General features: G+C 45.2%; 1 protein-coding gene, 1 long non-coding RNA gene and 1 pseudogene across 3 annotated transcripts; 2 read left to right on the plus strand and 1 right to left on the minus strand.

The window, feature by feature from the left end:
- Nucleotides 1–247: 247 nt before the first annotated feature.
- Nucleotides 248–5,633, plus strand: LOC117866643 (disease resistance protein RGA5-like; annotated as a pseudogene).
- LOC140220296 (disease resistance protein Pik-2-like) lies at nucleotides 1,180–1,824 on the plus strand. Its single transcript, XM_072290317.1, has 2 exons — nucleotides 1,180–1,198; nucleotides 1,331–1,824. Exons 1-2 carry the CDS (start codon nucleotides 1,180–1,182, stop codon nucleotides 1,822–1,824), a joined length of 513 nt encoding a protein of 170 aa, XP_072146418.1.
- Nucleotides 5,634–7,125: 1,492 nt separating the features above from the next.
- LOC117833589 (uncharacterized) lies at nucleotides 7,126–8,184 on the minus strand. 2 transcript variants are annotated; one of them, XR_011896272.1, is made up of 3 exons: nucleotides 7,956–8,184; nucleotides 7,547–7,612; nucleotides 7,126–7,414 (listed from the first exon to the last, which is right to left on the minus strand). It is a non-coding gene; the product is annotated as an uncharacterized lncRNA (long non-coding RNA). The 2 variants fall into 2 exon arrangements; XR_004635513.2 differs by lacking the exon at nucleotides 7,956–8,184 and having other exon boundaries at nucleotides 7,547–7,949.
- Nucleotides 8,185–19,800: the final 11,616 nt, after the last annotated feature.

Here is a 19,800-nt window from a genome sequence, read left to right on the forward strand (position 1 = left end):
CTTTGTTTATTGTGCCATGGCAAGGTTTTCGTTAGTTACCGCCTGCCTGGATGGATTTTAGTTTCATCACAGACGTGGTCCAGCAGCCCTGGATGCTTCTACATTACTTAACTTCCATAGAGAATTAGCATAAAACGAAGACGAAGACGAAGCTTTCAGCAGGGAGTTCTCTTCAGTTTCCAGCTGCTCCTCTGTTGTTGCATATAGCATCCTTTAGCTTTGATCTTCTCTGCTCATGGTATGTCGCTGGCTGTGGAGAGGGGTCTGATGTCTGCCTTATTCTTCTCAGAAAACATGTCTTATTTGCAGCTATTGATCACATGGAAAGAGAGAAGAAACTTGATGCTAGGGACTGCACCCGTTTCTGTTGAACCTCTCTTGATGTTGGAAGCAACAAAACTTGCATCGGCGCATCCTCATCACCCTCTGATCAGTACCATATCAGTTAATTGTTCAGTTATTCAGGTAATTGTCTAGTTCTAGTAGCTCTAACTAGTAGATGTTATTTTTCTTCTTGTCTGTCAATCTGTTGGTTTGATTGACTGATAGTTCTCTGTCTTCTATTCCATGTCTAGCTTTCTCCAAGCAATAACTTTATATCTCATTGGCCACTGTGGTTATTTTAAACTATAAACCGGTTGATCATCTAAACAAAACTACTTATGTAAGATTATTACTATTGATCGATACTTCTTAGTATCAATCACTTCTCGTTGGAAGATACTGTCTGTAAGGTAACCATAACGCTTCAGATTGCTACAATGGTTTACTTGTTTCTGTGATGCCGCTACTACTACGACATAGAAGCTAGAGTGTGAGAATCCGATTACTGCTCAAGAAGATGGATCAGAAAATTGGAACGCCATAAATGGACACCACATGGAAGTAACAAGAACTAAAACTATGACTAAGTCAAATATTTCTGTTGGTTTTCTCTATGGAGTGCTGTCACACCTAGAAATTTTAAATTTCAGGATGTGATTAGAAAGAATAATTAAACAATGATTTTCTCATAACTTTAAAATTTTTCTAACATTTATTTTCTTGATAGGAAATATAGTATAGGAAAAACAATCTAGAGGCACTGGCAGCGGCATCCAAGGTGCGCCAGGTGCACCTGCCACGGACCACCAATTTTTTGTTGGGCGTTGGCATCTGCATCCGATCGAGCTGGCAGACATGCGTACAGCCATGCCAGGTTTTTTTTTCACGTCGCAAGAGCAACGAGGCGTGGTTTGGTTCAATACATAGCTTGAGCACTACCATTGAACTCCATACACCACGGCTGCTCATAGCTCATACCCACTACAATCTCGCTCCTTGAGCCCAGAGGCAGATCCGGTCAAGGAGGTGGTGACAGGGGCACTGCCGAGCGTCATCACCAAGCTTGGTGACCTGCTCGTCGGTGAGTACAAGCTGCAGAAGGGGGTGAAGGGAGAGATCAGGTTCCTCCAAGCTGAGCTCGAGAGCATGAAGGGTGCTCTTGAGAAAGTTTCCAACACACCGGCTGACCAGCTTGACATTCAGGACAAGATTTGGGCCAAGGATTTGAGAGAGCTGTCCTACGATATAGAGGACAATATTGACACATTCATGGTCCGTGGAGAGGGCAATGAGCAGGCCAAGCTGCGTGGCATCAAGAAGTTCATTGATAGAAGTGTTGGTTTTTTCAGAAAGGCCATGGTTCGCCATGGCATTGCTGCTGAAATCAGAGACATCAAGAGCCGTGTTGAAGAGGTGGCCAAGCGGCATGATCGGTACAAGTTATCAAACAGTAATGTAGCTAAGCATGTCCCAATCGACCCTCGATTACTTTATCAGTAGGATAAGGTGACTGAGCTTGATGGCATTGAGGAGGCAAGAGATGAGATAATTCGGATTCTGATGGAAGGCAATGAAGTGTCCAAGCAGCAAGACAAGATAATTTCCATTGTTGGGTTTGGAGGCCTGGGAAAGACAACTCTTGCTGATGTGGTGTATAAAAAGCTTAGAGCACAATTTGAGTGCGCAGCTTTTGTTTCGGTATCTCAGACACCTGACCTGGAAGAATTACTCAAGCGCTTGTTCTGTCAACTTGTCGGGAGGGAAAGTAACAAGAGCAGCGATGTTGCCGGAGAGCTCAGAGAATTCCTCGAGAATAAGAGGTATGAAAGCATTTCAGTACACTTTATTGGCATCTGTTTATATCTATCTTTTTGTTTGTTTGTATTTTCAAGTATGGACATTGCAGCACCTAGTAATCAGATTTCATTACTAGAAGAAACAGGCTCCTCATTATCAGCTCATATGTCTAGTAAATTTGAAACCGATATGGATATGTTATCCATGCTAACTCATAATGTGAGCCAGTAGTGGTAGGTCTCCAAGTATTATTCACCAGTATGGATGCTAGTTAAGTATGCATGTTAGTTATCCTTATGCCTCTCATTACGAGACCAGTGCTGATGCTTTGCACGCTTGTAATTATAATTTTGCCTTATTTTAAAATTTGTAACTTTTTTCAGACTTCATATGACAATTGTAGGTTTCAGCGAGATCTACAACTATTAAAGTTACTTAGATGGCTATATAATTGATTAAAAATTTAGATGACGAGGGTCAAAAGGAAGAAAACTCTCCATTGCTGTTAGCAATGAAATCTAGATTACATGGTAAGAAGGGATAGTATGATGGGGAGGATGTCCTTTCGATCCCTGAAAACTTCTTACACATCTATTTTGTAGATCGGCGATTACATCCAAATTTACGGATTTTTTCATGCTACCTTTTTGGTGTTCTACTATCTCACTGGCTCTTATTACAAGTCGGCAAGGATACTCGCATCTCTATCGGTCATGCAACAATGGCACGGATACCGCCAGCTTGAAAAATAGATATGGATGAGAGTTAAGGACCTACATGAATAGGTGTTAGTCTTAGTAACATTCATATTTGTCTTTGCTCCTTTTATTTGCCACTTCCTGGGTTCATGTGACTTCTACTGTCAACTATAGCCCCTTTTGGTCTTGTCTTGCCTCCGCTTGTTTTCTTCTCGATCCATGTGGTCTGGTTCTACTAGTGATATTCCTTTCAATACTATCTTGATTTACTAAATCTTTAATAGCCCTCTAGTTAGCATAGTTTAATTAAACATTCTATAGGAGAAAAACTTATTATAAAGATTAATTTGCTAGTAACATGGCTTTCTTCAATTATCTGGTATAGGTACTTCGTTGTTATTGACGACATATGGAAAATCTCGGACTTCAAAATGATTAAACGTGCTTTGCCTGGTAATAATGTTGGAAACAAAATAATCACAACTACTCGTATTCTCAATATTGCTGAACAAGCTGGCTGTGCTTACAAGTTGCCGCCCATTTCTCTAAACAACTCTCAGAAACTATTTTTTAGAAGAATATTTGGTAATGACAACAAAGACAATAATGAAGAAGAAGAAAGATGTGAAAACAATCTAGATATGGAGAATATGAGAAAGATTTTGTCATTTAGCTATTATGTGCTATCATGCCATCTAAGGACTTACTTGCTCTATTTAAGCATGTTTCCTGAAGATTATGAAATTGAGAAAGATCGTTTGATAATGATGTGGATAGGTGAAGATTTTATCCAATGTGAAAAATCAGGGAAGAGCCTATTTGAACTCGGAGAGAATTACTTCACTGAGCTTATAAATAGAAGCATGATCCAACCTATGCATAATAGTTCAGATGATATGGTACCAACGTGTCATGTACATGATATGGTGCTTGATCTTATCTGCTCATTGTTAAGTGAAGAAAACTTTGTTACTATCCTGAGTGATATGGGAGGTACATCTTAGTCAAATAAGATTCGAAGGCTGTCCCTTCAGAATGGCGAGCAAAGTCACATGATGGCTCAAGCTAAATGGAGCTTGCAACATGCAAGGTCAGTTGTTGTCTTTCCAGCTACGGTTTCTCTAGCGTCAGTTCTTGGCTGCTCCCAAGTTTTACGTGTTCTGGATTTAGAGGATTACGACCTTTCGCAAGCTGATAGTAGCCTTAAGTACCTTGGGAATCTGTATCACTTGAGGTAATTGGGACTATGTAAGACAGGTATTTATCAGCTCCCGAAAGAAATAGGAAACCTGCAATTTCTACAAACATTGGATGTAACGCTCAACAAAATTTCCAGGTTGCCTTCGAGTGTTGTCCAGTTAAGAAAGTTGATGTGTCTATACATTGACCGGTCTACAAGAGTGCCAAACGGAATTGGAAACCTGACATGCCTTGAACAGCTGTCATTGTTAGGCATTTATGACTCCACCATAAACATTACAGAAGAGTTGGGCCAGCTAACTGAACTGAGGCAGTTGTCCATTGAATTGGACGAGTGGAACGACAAGCTGTTGAAGTGCCTATGCAAGCTACAAAAGATGCAGGAACTACATATCAGGGTCGATCCTGGTCAATGTAGCATTGGCGGATTTGATGCTTGGGTCGCCCCTCGACATCTCCGTGTATTGCGTACAATACATAGCTGTTGGTTTTCAACACTGCCGGCTTGGGTGAATCTATTGCTTCTTCTGGATCTCATCGGGCTATCCATTGCTGTGAGGGAGCTACATCAGGTTGATCTCGAAATCCTTGGGAGGTTGCCAGCTCTCCGCTCTCTATATCTGGAGGTGGACAATAAGAACCTCGGTATCCTTGGGGGTTTCGTTGTTGTTGGTGGTGCGTTCCCGTGCCTTGTAAGGTGTTACTTCGAGCAATTTGTGTGGCCAGTGGTATTTCAGCATGGAGCAATGCCAAGGCTTGGAGAGCTTTGGTTCTTGTTTTATCTGCGGGATGTTGGGCCCGGGAACCTGCCATCGCTGCGGTTTGTCAGGGCTGCCCTGCTATGTGATGGTACTAGCAAGGAGGAGGTGGAGCAAGCAAGGCTGCGCTGACGCATGCAGCTAAAATGCATCCCAATCATCCCCGCCATGTTATAAATCTATATGATTGAGGTGTACTAGCTTCTGCTGTCATTCCTTGCTTCTCTCCTATTTCCCTTTCTTCCGAGCTTAGTTTGCATTTTTTCCCCATATTTCTCAGATTATTTTGAACATTATATTTCTCAGATTGAAGTGATGGACCATGGTCAGACTACTGCAAAAATATTTTTTTTCAGTGTCTGTCTCGGATTCACCTGAGGAATAGCGAGCTGGAGAAAAGATTTTGAGTTAACGCCCATGAAAAGTTGCTCCTTGTTAAAAGGTTCCTCGGTTTCCTCACATTTACAGAGAGATCAAATTGCCCGGCCTTATGAGTAAATGAATCCTGGACACATGCAAATGATCTGTGTACCACTCCTATAAGTGGTGATGTTTTTTACTCAGTTTTCAATGGAAATGTCACAGGTATAGCTTTGTGATTGTCGCTCTAGGAGATGCTGTATTTTTTCCCTTGAGATTCTAGCACGATGGAAAATTGGTGACATCTCACCTACCACACCTGCTGTTGTATTTTTGTGTAATTTGCAGCTTTTCACATTTATCATCATGTGAGCTGGTGAGACGTCAGAGCATAGAAGTCAGTATCTATGCATAGTCGCTTCGCAACTAGGACGCACATGCTCTATTTCGGCGTGCAATGAAAGTAGTGATCCAATGCTCTGTTTCGGTGTGCTTATTCTGTTGTGTGCGTAACTCTGCTCCGCAGAACACGGTGCCCTGCTAGGTCCTGTTGTTATTCGTTGCTCGTATCCTTCCACATTTCTTCAAAACTGAGTTTCCTATCGAAATGTCACTATTACGAAACCGTAAGCGATCAAAAAAAGATCTTCACAACAAGCGTTCTGATGTGGCGTCGCGGCATCTCCTCTTGCGGCAACGGTGATCAGGGGACAGAGCTGTCGCTCCGGAGAGTAACTTTCCGAACTTGAGGTGATGCCCCCTTGATGCCGCCTTCTTCATAGATAGGTGACAGAGGAGCTCCTTCCTAATATGGGAGAGTATCAAGGTAGGCGATGAGACATGCCTTGTCGGTCGTGGCAAGAGCAGGCAGCTTCATGCTAGGCTAGTAGACGAATCTACCTTGCGGAGTAGATGTGATTACTAGGTCCTCCTGCGGACCTGATAAAGGAGTTTCTTCAACCGGATTCGAGTAATAGTTGAGGTCTTCCATCAGGTCTGAGTAGTAGTCGAGCTCCTTGATCGAATCTAAGTAGTATAATCAGGGTTCTCGACCGAGTCCATGATGGACTACGATCTGGACAAGGCAGCTTGGTATGTAGAAGCCGCGTTGCGGAATCCGAACGGGACTTGAATTATGTTGTAATCCAATTCGCACGATGGCTTGGGTGCCTGCTCATGCGAAACAATCTGACTGGAGGAAGGAGTCGAGTTGTACTCGGAATCGCTCCCCCAACCTCTTTTAGGTCAGAGATCAAAATTTCGCCGAAATGTTTTGACGAGATGAGCTGAGCACTGGAGCTTCGTGGCGTGTTGCTTCTTCTCCGAGGCCGGCGCAATATGACGATCGAAGTTGCCAGCACCATCTGTGACGCAGATTCAGGAGCCGAAAATGAACGTCAGGCCTTCTTTGAAAGCGACGACGGGCTTGATGACGATTGGTCCCATCGAATTTACCAAGGGATTTTCGACGAGTCCCCCTACCTAGCGCGCTAGCTGTTGGTGTTCGTAATACCCTACATCCTGTATGTTGTATTGGATTATATTGAGTTGCGATGCCTTGGAGAGGGTCCCTGCCCGCCTTATATTGTCAGGGGGGTAGGGTTACACATTGCACTGGCACTCGGCAAAGCCCAAAAACACTCAGCAAAGGCTTTGCTGAGTGTAACACTCGGCAAACGTCACTCGGCTTCGATTTTATCGGCAAATAGCTCTTTACCGAGTGTTTTTTGTCGGACACTTAGCAAAAACTTTGCCGAGTGCTAAATCGACTCTCAGCAAAAAACAAGTTACAGGGACGGCGAGAAGATGGTGACAACGGCTTTGCCGAGTGCCAAGATGGAAAAAACACTTGGCAAAGTTCAAAGCTTTGCCGAGTGTTATAGGAAAAACACTCGGCAAAGAGGCATCTTTGCCGAGTGTTACACTCGGCAGAGCGGGAAAGATGGCACATAGATTAAAAAACAAAAAGCGCCTCAACTGATAAAAAATAGCAGCAAAAACAAGTCTTGTTGTAAATTTGGAGATTTCTTTATAATCTACAATATAATGCCACCATCGTTCAGCAGCATCACAAAATACTTAATTTGTATGTGCATCTGTACAAAGCATAGCTGGCTGAAAAATAGCAGCCCTAATAATATCACGGTACAAAGCAAAGCATAGCTTCGATTTACATTTCTTGCAACCAATCCAAAAAATGGGACACGTCATATTGTCAATGTAGTACTCACATGCATGTGCATCTGTACAAGAACTGATTGTTGAACCATTTGTTGCCTGAAAGTAGAAGAAAATATGATAGTACTATGTCATGCCTTAGGTACAAAAATAAACTTTGCTTCTAAAATTGAAGGAATTTCAGTAATCTGATCCATTTCATGAAGTTGTACATAAGTTATGCTTTTGTACCTTACATTTGCCCTAATCATTGAAGTTGTACAAAATATTCTTCATGAAATGGATGCCATGCCAACGCTGTAAAATTGAAGGAATTGAGTGACCGACCCATTCAATACAACCTTGGCAAACAAGAGTGGGCACAATATTTTCCTAAAAAAATATAAGCCACTATTCTAACATCCATAGAATGTGTGCTTGCAGTGAGTAAATCTTAAAACATATGAAGGAACATAAGAATTTTAATATTGTAACAGCAATCTAACCAGTTACATCCTTGGTGTGCCCACGGAAGGACTCAAGCTCTTTCATGGATCTTATATAATACAGCTGTATTGAACTGATAATTTTTTGCATCGGCAACAAGTGTTAAAGCAACTTTGAACATTGCCAATAGCACTTTACAAGAACTATGTTTTACCTTACCAAGTGATGAGATGGTGCCGGGGGGAGGGCGCCGGCCGCCGGGGGGCCGGACGCCGGCGAGGGGCCCGGCGCAGGGAGAGCCGGTGGCGGGGGCCGGGGGCCGGCGGCGGCCGCGGGGCAGGCCGGGAGGGAGGGAGGCGGCGGCGCCGGCCGGGAGGGAGGGAAGGCCCGTGCGTTTGAGGGGAGGGGCCGGCCGGGGAGAGGGAGGGAGGGGCGGCGGCGGGGAGAGGGATGGGAGGGGGTGGCGCCGGCTAGGATGGAGGGAGGGAGGCGGCGCCGGCCGGGAGGGACGGCCCGTGCGTTGGAGCGGAGGGGCCGGCCGGGTGTTTTATACCGTTTCGAGTTTGCCGCGTGCCCCGATCAATGCGTATCGTGCACAAACTATTTTTTCCATTTCCCTTTTTTCCATAACGTGCTTTTCTAAATTTATTTCGATGCACTTTAAAAATATTTTGTCAAATTCAGTTAATAATATATATTTGTTTTGTATACAAATATTATTCCATTATTTTATACGAGCACAAATTCAATTTATATCAATTAAAATTTTATAATTGCATTTACTAAACTAAAATTATCAAATGGTTTCAAAAAATTGCCAAAATTTCACATGAAACAATCTGCAAAAAGTTTTGAAGTCAAACCCCAATTCGACCATCATTTTGACTTTAAATCTTACCGAATTTTTCTTAACGCTACGATTCTTCTTCTAAGATGCTTCAGTTTGTAAACATCATACATGATAAAATGTGCGAAACCTTCTCAATTTTTTACCAGAGCCTCCATGTATGATATCATCAATCATGACAAAATCTCATAATTTTCAGACTTCGTTTGCTTTTTTAGAATTTAAAAACCATTCGACCACACGTTCGTGGTCGTGTTTACTGAAGAAGATGTTCGAAATTTCTTTTCATTTCCGGGGTAAGGCCTCAATCTGAACTCAATAACATGAATATCATTTTTCTACTCATTTTATTCTATAATTTGAATCACTTACAGTTCAAATTTGACTTATACCAAAAAATTTCTTGAAATGCAATAAATTAATTAAATATAGCAAACAGATCCAGAAATGCACCAAATTTTAACATAGAGTACCACATGTTGTATGTGGAGAGTAGAAAAAGTTTCAAGGCCGGAAGAGAAAAAAACTTATTTCTTTGCCGAGTGCTAAAACAACACTCGGTAAACTTACTTCTTTGCCAAGTGCAAAAAAACCACTCGGCAAAGAGCTTGTTTGCCGAGTGCCAAAAAAACACTCGGCAAACCCACATCTTTGCCAAGTATTTTTTTTCAACACTCGGCAAAGAGTTTGTTTGCCGAGTCTTTTTTGCGTAGCACTCGGCAAGAGTCTGTTTACCAAGTGCCCGAGGGAATGCACTCGGCAAACATCAAAATACTCGGCAAAGAGCCGGTTTCCGATAGTGTTGGTTGTTTACAAGAATACTAGTCGGATGCGGTTAGGGATGTCCTACTCTGTTACTACAGAGAGTTTCCTAATCCTCGACTAGTTCGTGCCTTTCCATGTAGACCACGACGTCCTTCACCGTATTCTTCATGTCAGATACGTCTCGGTGTCCAGCCTTGTATGTAGAACTATCCAACCTGTACGATAGATGTCACTATATGTATGAAATTTGATCCTAACGTACATATACATAGCACTTGGTTTTATTTTAAATCGGGTGTCACACTTGCTTCCAACTTGTACGACTTCACAAATTTGTTGCCAGTGTAGGGAAATCCATGTGGTCTAAACAAAAACCACCATAAGCAATGATGCCACCCAAGAGATGGAGGTCGGGGCTCTACTTGATTTCACTATAAATAAAAGCTAAATGTACACCCAATGTTTTTTTCTTGCAGCTGGCCGAGGTGCCTCGCGGTAGTTATGCGAAGCACTAAGTTTATCAGCTGCAGATATCGAAGAGGGCAAACCGGCTCCTTGCTACTGGAGTTCAGTGGCTGGGGTTGACGATGCTCCATAACGTCGTATTACTACCATGTTTGTTTCACTTGTGGTTTTGTACTTTCTGATGCATAATGCATTCTTTGTGGAATGCTGTTTATGAAGTCACAAAAAAACAGACTAGTTGTGCTTATTTGATTTGACATGTTTTCGTTGTTCTGTGCCCATTTGCCCTTTTACAGATTGAGCGAAATGATAGTGTGTTTCGTCAGACGATTAATAGTTTGTTTGTTTAATTGAATCCTGGTGCTCTGTCTTTGGAGAAAATAACTGCCACTACTTTTTCCCCCCCACAATATTAGCTACAATAGGTTATACATAGTTTTACACACAAGAAAAGAAGTACTCACTCCATTTATAAATGAGCTATTGACATTTGAGATTGTCCGAAGTAAACCATTTCAAACTTGGACTACAAAATACTTTTCACACGCTCAGGTTTGATGTTTGGATGATACGAGTAGATTTGTCTTAAAACATAGCTTCATTATAGTATACATTTGCAATATTTTATAGGTATGTTATAAGAAAAACTAATCGATGGAAACGGATTCAGCTCGTAGCTTAGATTGTTATACGATGTCTGGAGTGTCGATGCTGCTATCAGTGCGGTAAACCTTGCCTTTGGATTGTTGGGATTATGTTTTGTTCTTGCAGCTGGCCGAGGTGCCTTGCTCTAGTTCTGTGAGGCAGTAAGTTTAGCAGCTGCAGATATCAAAGAGGGCAAACCAGCTCCTGGCTACTGGAGTTCAGTGGTTGGGGTTGACAATGCTCCATAAGACCATAATGCCGAACTATTATGTTTGTTTCCCTTGTGGTTTTGTGCTTTCTGAAGCATAATGGCTTCTTTGTGGAATGCTGTTTATGGAGTTAGAAAAGGCCGACTAGTTGAGCTTATTCTATTGGACTTGGTTTTGCCCCATTTGCCAGTTTACAGATTGAGCGAAATGGTAATGTGTTTTGTCAGACGATTAATTGTTTGCTTGTTTCATTGAATGCTGCTGCTCTGTCTTTAGGGAGAATAATCTCCCCAACAGTTTTTCCATGACATTATCTATATGCATGCTTTTACACACACAAAATAACTGTACTTTTCAGTCAGATGAGTTATGTTTTCTCTTATTCAGAATTTACCTTCCCAGTTATATGCAACTTATGTTCTCTTCTTCAATTGAAATCTAAATTCACTTCAGTTCTGTTTCAGATGCTATTGATCTTTGGTTTCATGTCTGAGACAGGCAGTTTATTTGTGTTCCTTTTCTTTTCCTCTCATATCTAAAATGTAAATTTACCATTGCAACTGGCCGAGGTGGCTGGCTCAAGTTCTGCCAGTCAGTAAGTATAGCAGCTGCATATAGTAAAGGGAGCAAACCAGCTCATGGCTGCTTAGCTTTAGTTGTTGAGGTTGACACTGTTCCACAGTACACGAGGCAAATGCATTTCTCATGTTGGATTTTTCATTTAATATAGTGTCAACACCTAAACAGACGATTTGTAATTGACACGTGGGAAGCACAGTTAGCAGTTAGAACACACTGTATGAGATTTGGTGATTCTCCCGTGTGTTACTGGCCTTTATGTAAATATAAAATGGTCACATTATCTACCGAGAAACTTTTGTCAAATTTCATGTCATCGTGCTGCTCTTTGAAGAGCTACACATGTCAATAAATGATCTCAGAAGTAAATTCAAATTTTCTCAAATCTAGTTATGCTGCTTTTATGCATGACTGTATTTCCTGTAGTAGAAACATTGCTTCCTGCAGATCTGATAGGCTGCACTTGTCATATTTCATTTGTGCTGCATGTATCACTTGCATTTGACACATGCTTTAATTTGTGTGGTGTGCTTAGTGCTAGATTCTATTTCATAAGAGTCCCTTTTCCCCCTAAAAATGCAATAACATGATGTCGTTGATGTTACGTAGCTTTTCAGTCGATCAGGGTGCTTAGTTACTGCATCCAGTAATACAAGCGCCCTGCAGACCTGAAAGGCTTCTTGTCATATATTTCATTTCTGTTGCATATATTATCACATTTTGCGCTTGCTTTAGTTCTTGTGGTGTACTTAATTGTCTATATTATGTTTCACAAGAAACCTTTTCTGAAAGTGTTTGCCAAAACGCACTGCCCTCTATGGGGTCCTGTTCCATATAAGGGAGCAGATTTGCACTATTGCATGGTCAGTGGATCCACAATCCAGTTTAGCAGGTCATCATGCCTACATGTCTGCGCGCGCTAGCCTAGCTGAGCGTGCAGTCACCACGGGGATGACACTCTCCCTAACTAACCAGCCGTTACAATGCATATGCACACGCACGTTACATGTATATGAAACACACACAAGTTCCATTATTTTTCCCCTTTAAGATGCAATAACCATATGTTGCTGAACAACTTTGCAGGCTGGTGCACGATCTGGGTGCTCAATCACTACTGCGTCACGCAAATGCAAACCCCCCTGGTGGAAAGGCTTATTTGGAGCTGCCCCGACTGATTATGAAGAAAGAGAGAGATGTCTGCTTGTCTCATGGCAGCAAAGGAGGCTTGCATTAAGTTTGCGAAGGGAAAATGCATCGCACCAATCCAAGATGCAAGGATCGCCTCCAACGGTCTCCTGGAAAATACAGATTTCGATGTCTGGCGTGCCGGCAGTGGCAAAGCATCATCAACATTGTTGGCTGTTCCTAACAATCAGCACCTGTTCAGTTCTGGTCCCGGTGTGACAAGCTACAAAGGAAGTGATTTGCTATACAGCTTATCATCTGAAGAGAGGGAAAACTCTCGTTGATGACTGTGAAAACACATTACGCTTGTCAAGAGATGACGATGGAATTCAGAACTAGACCCAATAATCAAATAATGGCGTACATGAGGCCTTATGTTTAATGCCACGCCTGCAGATTGTTACTGATGAAGTTTTGTTCAATGGCTGGAGAGAGTAAAGAAATTAAATTATGGGAATTTACTCTGAAAATTGAAAAAAAGGACTGGAATTCCGAGGGCAAAGATCTACTAGGGCGTAAACATGGAGTGGAAAGCAAGGGTTCCTGGTTGCTGCCCCTGTTGGGGATTGTTTTGGATCGTTGTTCGAATCCGGGCAGCACAGCATGTACAATGTGTCTGCCAGTTGTTAAAGGCATCGGTTCAGCTTCTGAGGTTGACCTGGACAGAATTCTGCGTGCTGGATCCTTGTGAGAGCTCGGGATAGGAAGGGCAGGAGAGTGCAAGTTTTGGCTCGTCCAGAAGTATGTACTGTGAATAACTGAACGTATAGTTTGTGCGACTGCAATGGGGTGCGGATAATGCAGTTTAACTGTTTATTAGGTAGTAACCTAGTATTGTGCATCGTGATGTTGGCGCCCAAGCTGATTGATCTCGAGGTCATGAGTTGAATCTACTGGCAACACCTCTGTAAAACTAGTAATGTGATGAATTTTGTTTGTGCGATTCAAGGCCCGGATTGCCGCATCCTTGGTTGTACTCTGCACCTGACTGAAAATCAATGTATGATGATGATGATTGCTGCGCTGCGTGTTCCTTCGTGGATTGTTGGAGTACGTACTCTTTATTCTCGGGGGTGTTTAGATCCTAGGCACAGTGCAGCTGAAATGAGCCAGAAATGTGTGCGCAAGACGCCAGTAACACTCGGTTTCAGATTGAAGTAAAGCCAGAAATATTGTGTTGTCGATCGAAGCAGATTGTGAACACGTTGAGGACAATCGGCGATTGCAGAGGATGCAAATTTTGCAAGCAGGAATCCCAGGCACGAGGTTTGAGACCCAGGCAGGGCTCCCGGCCGATCCATCCATCCACTGATGACCCACGGTCTCCTGCCGGTGCTCCCTGCGTCGCCGACACCCATCTCTCCCGTCCCGTGCACGGAGCAACGTGCCGTGCCATCCGGCCGCCGCCGCCGTGTCGCGTCCGGCGTGCTCTCGTCGACCGGCGTTCGGTTCAGGCCGGCCACGCTTCCTTTTCTCTCTTGCCATCCTGCCGCTTCCTTTCCACTGCCACGCTTCCTCTTTCTCTAGAACCACTCACCTTCGTGTGGGTTATGCTAACTCGGTCATGTTAAGTGGTTAAATCGGATGAAATCCGACGGCACTTCGAGTTAACTTGACTAAGGCATGAGTGTCGCGTGTCAAGCGGCTTAACCGTGCTTTAATTAAGGTAATCTGAGGTGATTCCGCCACAGGTATCTCCTTGGGTCGTCGCCACATTACACACGTGCCTCGCTGGGCAGCCTCCTCCATGCCACGCGACCCCCCACCAGTGCCCAGCCGTCTCGCTCTCCCGTCACTACCTCTGCAACTCCTCAACCAAGGAGAGGTGGCTCGACAACACCCGCAGCACCATCTCGGTGCCGTCAGCACGCCCCTACACCAGGCATCCCTACCATGCCTCCATGGCGTCACTGGCACACCATGCATAGGCCACCCCGACCGCGTCACCACACCGCTGTCGTTGAAGACACAGAAGCTGCTGTGTAGAAGCACCTCGTTGACCGCTGTGAAGCACCGGACCAGATCTGGCTGGCCGTCGCCATCCCGCCACACGCGACCAGCAGATCTTGCCTCCAAACCGCACCCAGCGCGTCGTGCCCCGGGCCCAGCTGATGCCCTCGCAGCCCTGGACCGCTGCCATTCCTAGCACAACGCACCACCACTACCTCCATTTCCGCGCACGCGTGCCCCGCACGCGCGGCCACTGGATCCGACCAAAATAGTGTCGGACCCGTGGCCCCTGCCCTCGCTACCGCAGAAGACCGCCCGCGCCGGCAAGCTCCATTAGGGGGCCAGAACGCCCGCGCCTGCCACAAGCCACCCAAGACGCGCGTAGCACCGCCACGCCTCCGCGCTGCCGATTCTGTCCCACACTCCGGCCCCCCTCCCGCCTCTGCCACCTGCTCCCGCGGGCATCTCCTCACTAGCTCCGCGCCCCAGATCCGATCGGGTCACACCCCGAGCTGGCAAAGAAGCCCCGCCACCACCCTCATAGCATGCCCAGGGGTTCTGGTAACGAGCTCAGGCAGCAGCGAGACAAAGGATTGGAGGTTGGGGCGGCGGTGGCAAGGGATCGAGTTTGCCGCTTAAGCCGTCGCTGAGAGTGATGGGAGCTGCCCCTGAGAGTGACGTGGGGGCTGAGCCTGGCTTCTCTTGACAAGAAACAAGTCACCACTGCTACTAATCGCGTTTGATTAACCCGATCCATTCTAGCGCGCGGTTGCGCTGCTACATGCAAAATATAGGATACTCTATCCTCAAATCTTACCTACATTCTTATTATTAAAGTAAACCCTAATTTTCTAGTTTGGTCCAACATTGGTCACCGACAAGTGGGCTAATGATATCCGTGCGCCACGCCGTACAACTCTGTCCCATCCTCGATCCATATCTGACTCAAGTCGTTGTTACATACAGGATGCAGAGGGCGTCGAGAAGCCGCCGATCATAGAACATGATGGTAATCCTTAACAACTCGACTAGGGGAAAACGTCGAGGAGCCAACAACCAGGACACACGATGAGGACGAGCGTGCGGCGTGGCAGAGGAGCCGAAGAGGGACCCGCACAGGCACCGCGACTGTCGACAAGAAGGAAGTTTGTGGCCTGAGCTGTGCGGCCCCACCTCTGCACGCACACCGCCCTACAGTCCGACTCCGCCTCTGCATGTTGGCCATGGTTTCGAAAGGATGCACGATGAGAGCCGCTGCCGTGTGGAGAACAGTTTAAAGTTCTCTCAGGCCCCGTTCGGTTAGGTCGGAACGTGGCCTGTTCCACCCGGATCGGCCTGCCCGGTTTGAAATTGGGTCCAATCTGGAATAGCCATTCATTTAGGCCTGGTCCGGTCCCTGTCCTTGGCCCGGAATGAAGACTACACGTCGATGGTCCGAAACGGATTCACTTGCGGGCTTATGGCGAAGCGGAGCTGGCGGCGTGCGAGGCGACAAGGCAATGGCGTGAGGTGGCGGCGCGGGAGGTGTGGCTGGACCGCGCGTGGGAGATGAAGCGAGCTGGCACGAGCGCAACGGCGCTGCCCCCGACGTGGACACCACCGTGGTGGTGGTGGTAGGGAAGGGCGGCGGCGGGGGCGCGGGCGCGGGTGGAGGAGGTGGCGCGGGCGACTCCTCGCCAGCCCGGTCCCAGCATGCAGGCGCGGTGGGTGGCAGCGGCGTGGCCATGGACGTGGAAGAGGTCGGCGCGTGCCGCGACCTTGGTCTGGAGCTCCTCTCCGACTGCACTGTCGAGATCCAGTGCTACGGGTTGACGTCCGGTGGCAGCAGCCCCACCCACACCACGAGCAACAGCGCCAACTCCCCCGGCATGTCTCCAGCCCCGGTACGATCGATCCAGCTCACCATCTATATATGGCTCTAGATCCTGGCCAGCTCTGTTCATTGCTTACAATCAAGTACAGCTCTATTTGATTCCCTATTTTCTTTCCTCTCCAGCCGAACACTGCTTTTGAATCTATGGTTTTTATCTCGGGGAGGAATGATTAATCATCAGGTTTCAATGAGAAACCAGGATCCACTGGATCCTGACCAGAATCAAAAGTTGGTCTAGCACCAATCCTATGCTGCCGGACGAGGCCTGAATGAGTCACAGCTCACAAATGAACTCAGAGAATTCCTTCAGAATAAAAGGTATCAAAGCATCGCGGACACTAAGAATCAACTTGCGTGCATTAAGGATTTTTTTCCCAAAATTAATTTACACCCTCCTGTTTTACAATATTAGTCGTAAAAAGGTGCTAATAAATCTAAAAAAAAAGTTCAATGAGAAATGATCCGAGCAAAGCCAGAAATTTACTTCCTAACTATATTATTGCCCTTTGTAATTAACACTGTGTTTGTGTTAACGTATTGCATATGTGCAAGTACCTCATTGTTGTTGATGACATATGGGATATCACTATCTGGGAAAAGATTAGTTGTGCTTTGCCTGATAATACTTTTAGATACAGAATTATCACAACTACCCGTAACAATGCTGTTGCTGAACAAGTTGGTATTGTTTACGAGCTGAAACCCCTTTGTCTTCATGACTCCAGAAGATTATTCTATCCACGACTGTTTGGCAACGACGATAATGGCATATGTCTTACTGGAGACCTGATTATACTATATCAAACTAAAAAATGTGCCAGTGTACCATTGGCTTATCATATCGATAGATACTTTGTTGGCTAGTAAAGGTAGAAATAAGTGGGAAATGTATAAGGTATATAGATCTGTTACTGCTGAACTGGAGAATAGTCTAGATTTACAAGATTTGGAATGATAATCTGCCACCCCATCTAAAGTTTTGCTTCATTTAAGTGTGTTTTCAGGAGATTATGATATTGATAAAGATCGTTTGGTACGGTTGTGGATAGCTGAAGGTTTTATCCAATGTGAAATACAAGGGGAAAGCCTATTTGATCTTGGAGAGACTTACTATCACGAGCTAAAAAACAGATTAATGATCCAGCCTGTGTATAAAAGGTGGGACAATGAAACGATAGAATATTGCCTTATAAATGATATGGGACTTGATCTTATCCGCTCCAAGTCAAGGAAAGAAGACTTTGTTACCGTTTTTAATGATGTATATCAAACATATTCATCAGAAAAGAGGCTATCCTTTCAAAATAGCATGGTAGATCATGCTAGGCATCTAACTTCTATGAATACGCAACAAGTGAGGTCACTTGTTGTCTTTCCATCTGCTGTTAATCTCATGCCTGCTCTTTTGAGCTTTAGAGTTCTTCGTGAACTGGATTTACAAGATTGTCACCTTTCACACCGTTACATTCTTAAGGATCTTGGAAATTTAACTTGCATGAGGTACCTGGGACTAAGATGCATGCACACATATTGCTCAGCTCCCTAAAGAAATAGGAAACCTACAACTTGTTCAAACACTAGATGTAACAGGCAATGGAGGTGCCAGCGAGCAGGAGGTGGAGGAAGCGGAGGCTGCGGTGAGGAATGAAATCGCAATGCATCACAATCATCCTAGTCTGGAGGTACACTGATGAAGATAAAAGGTGCTCCTACCTCCAGCTTCGCCCCCCCCCCCCCCCCCCCCCCCCCCCCCCCCCAACTTTCTCGTAACCTTAATTTCCTCTGCTCCTTTCTCAGTTACAGAGGATGGACTGGAGAACAGATTTTGTAGTCAGGACAGCTTGCCACATTTGCAGAAATTAAAATAATTTTCATAAATCCTTCCTCGTCCTGCCAATACATTTCCTCAATAGTCATGCAACTGGTGTTCGTGTTTAATTCACTGATTTGACCAAGGACAAGGTGCACGTCAGAAAATGTTGCCCAGAAATGGAACACGTTTCTGATTGTTATGTTACTCTCATAAATGATATATTTGTAATTTTATATTATTGTACTAAAAAAAAGATTAATGAGATTTCACTTTGTAGCATGGCACATCCTATTGGTGAGTAGGTCCTGTTGTTCAGGATGTGGTTGTCGTCAGAAAATGTTAAATTTCTGGTTTATATCATTGGATCCCGATGAGAGTTAGTAATGTTTGCATTGCTAGATAAAATTATTACGGAGTATAATACTTGAATTACTTGTGCCGAGGTTTGAGTAAATTGTACCCAAAACAATGCAGTGGGACACAGGTGGAGTTAGTAATGTTTTACCATGATTGACTTTGTGGACTAGATTTACATGCATGACGATTATTATGTACTACGCGTCTTTTTTTTTATAAATTATGTACTACGCATCTTTATTAGCACCTTTCTGATTACGGTGATACGATAGTCTTATTTGTTTCCACTTATAAGTGGTTTATCGTGAAAATAAACGAGAATGAAATAAACGAGAATCTCACCGAACGCATTGCTTATTTTCATCAATTTCTAATTAAACTTTCTCCTAAACGAGAATCTCACAGAACGCATTGCTTATTTTCACCCATTTCTAATTAAACTTTCTCCTAAACGAAACATTAATTGCGTTGGTACCGAGCACTTCCGCCACAGTTTTCGCTATTCACTGTCACTGTAGAAAAGAGAAAGGATTGGCGCGTTATTAAAGGCACCAGCAACGAGGCCGTTAAGCTCTCTATAGGAGCTCCACCTAGGAAAGAGAAAGCCGGAGAGAAGCGAGAGCCACCATGCGAGCGGGCCTCACCATGCGCGTCTTTCCACATGCGAGCGGGCCCCACCATGTGCGTCTCGTCCTCCACCTCTCACGCACCCTCTTCACTGTCAAAGGGCCTGGCGTTGGCCGCCGGCTCGGTGGAGACGGGCGCGGCCGGAGGGGCGGGCCTCGGCTGCCGGCGAGCGTGTGCGGGTGGCGAGGCCGTCGGGCGCGGGCGGCCTAGCTCGCCGCCGTCGGCGAGCGCGCGGGTGGCGCGGCCGCACGAGCCCGGGCGTGGGTAGCTCGCCGCGGGCGGCTGCGGCTAGCCGGCGTCGAGGCCTCACCGGCCAGGAGCTGTGGCGGCCACAGACATAGAGAGGAGCGAGAGAGGTGTAATTAAAAAATATTGAACCTTTTGCTTTTATCGAGCTGCGGGGAAGCGGCAGTGCGGTCGGCCGGCCATTCCGGGTGCCCCAATCGCTAACCGAGACGAAAGGAATATTTCATTTGGAGAGGATTACAGGGATGCGCACCAACCTGCTCTTGAGCATGACCTCGATCCTCGAGCAGACGAATAGTTTAGCCCTTGGCAGGGAATCAGGGATCCAATGCTCTTTCTACTACCTCTCTCATTAATTATTGCCTTCACCTTACCCCCTGCATCTGGATCCCATCGACCTCTGCTTCGTGCTCTTCCAAGGCGGCTGCGAGTGGTGAGCTGTGTTGCGGCAGAGCAAGCTTGATTAATCAAGCAACCTTGGTCCGGCGACGAGCG

The sequence above is a fragment of the Setaria viridis genome, chromosome 8 (genome assembly GCF_005286985.2).
Source record: "Setaria viridis chromosome 8, Setaria_viridis_v4.0, whole genome shotgun sequence".
NCBI lineage: Eukaryota > Viridiplantae > Streptophyta > Magnoliopsida > Poales > Poaceae > Setaria > Setaria viridis.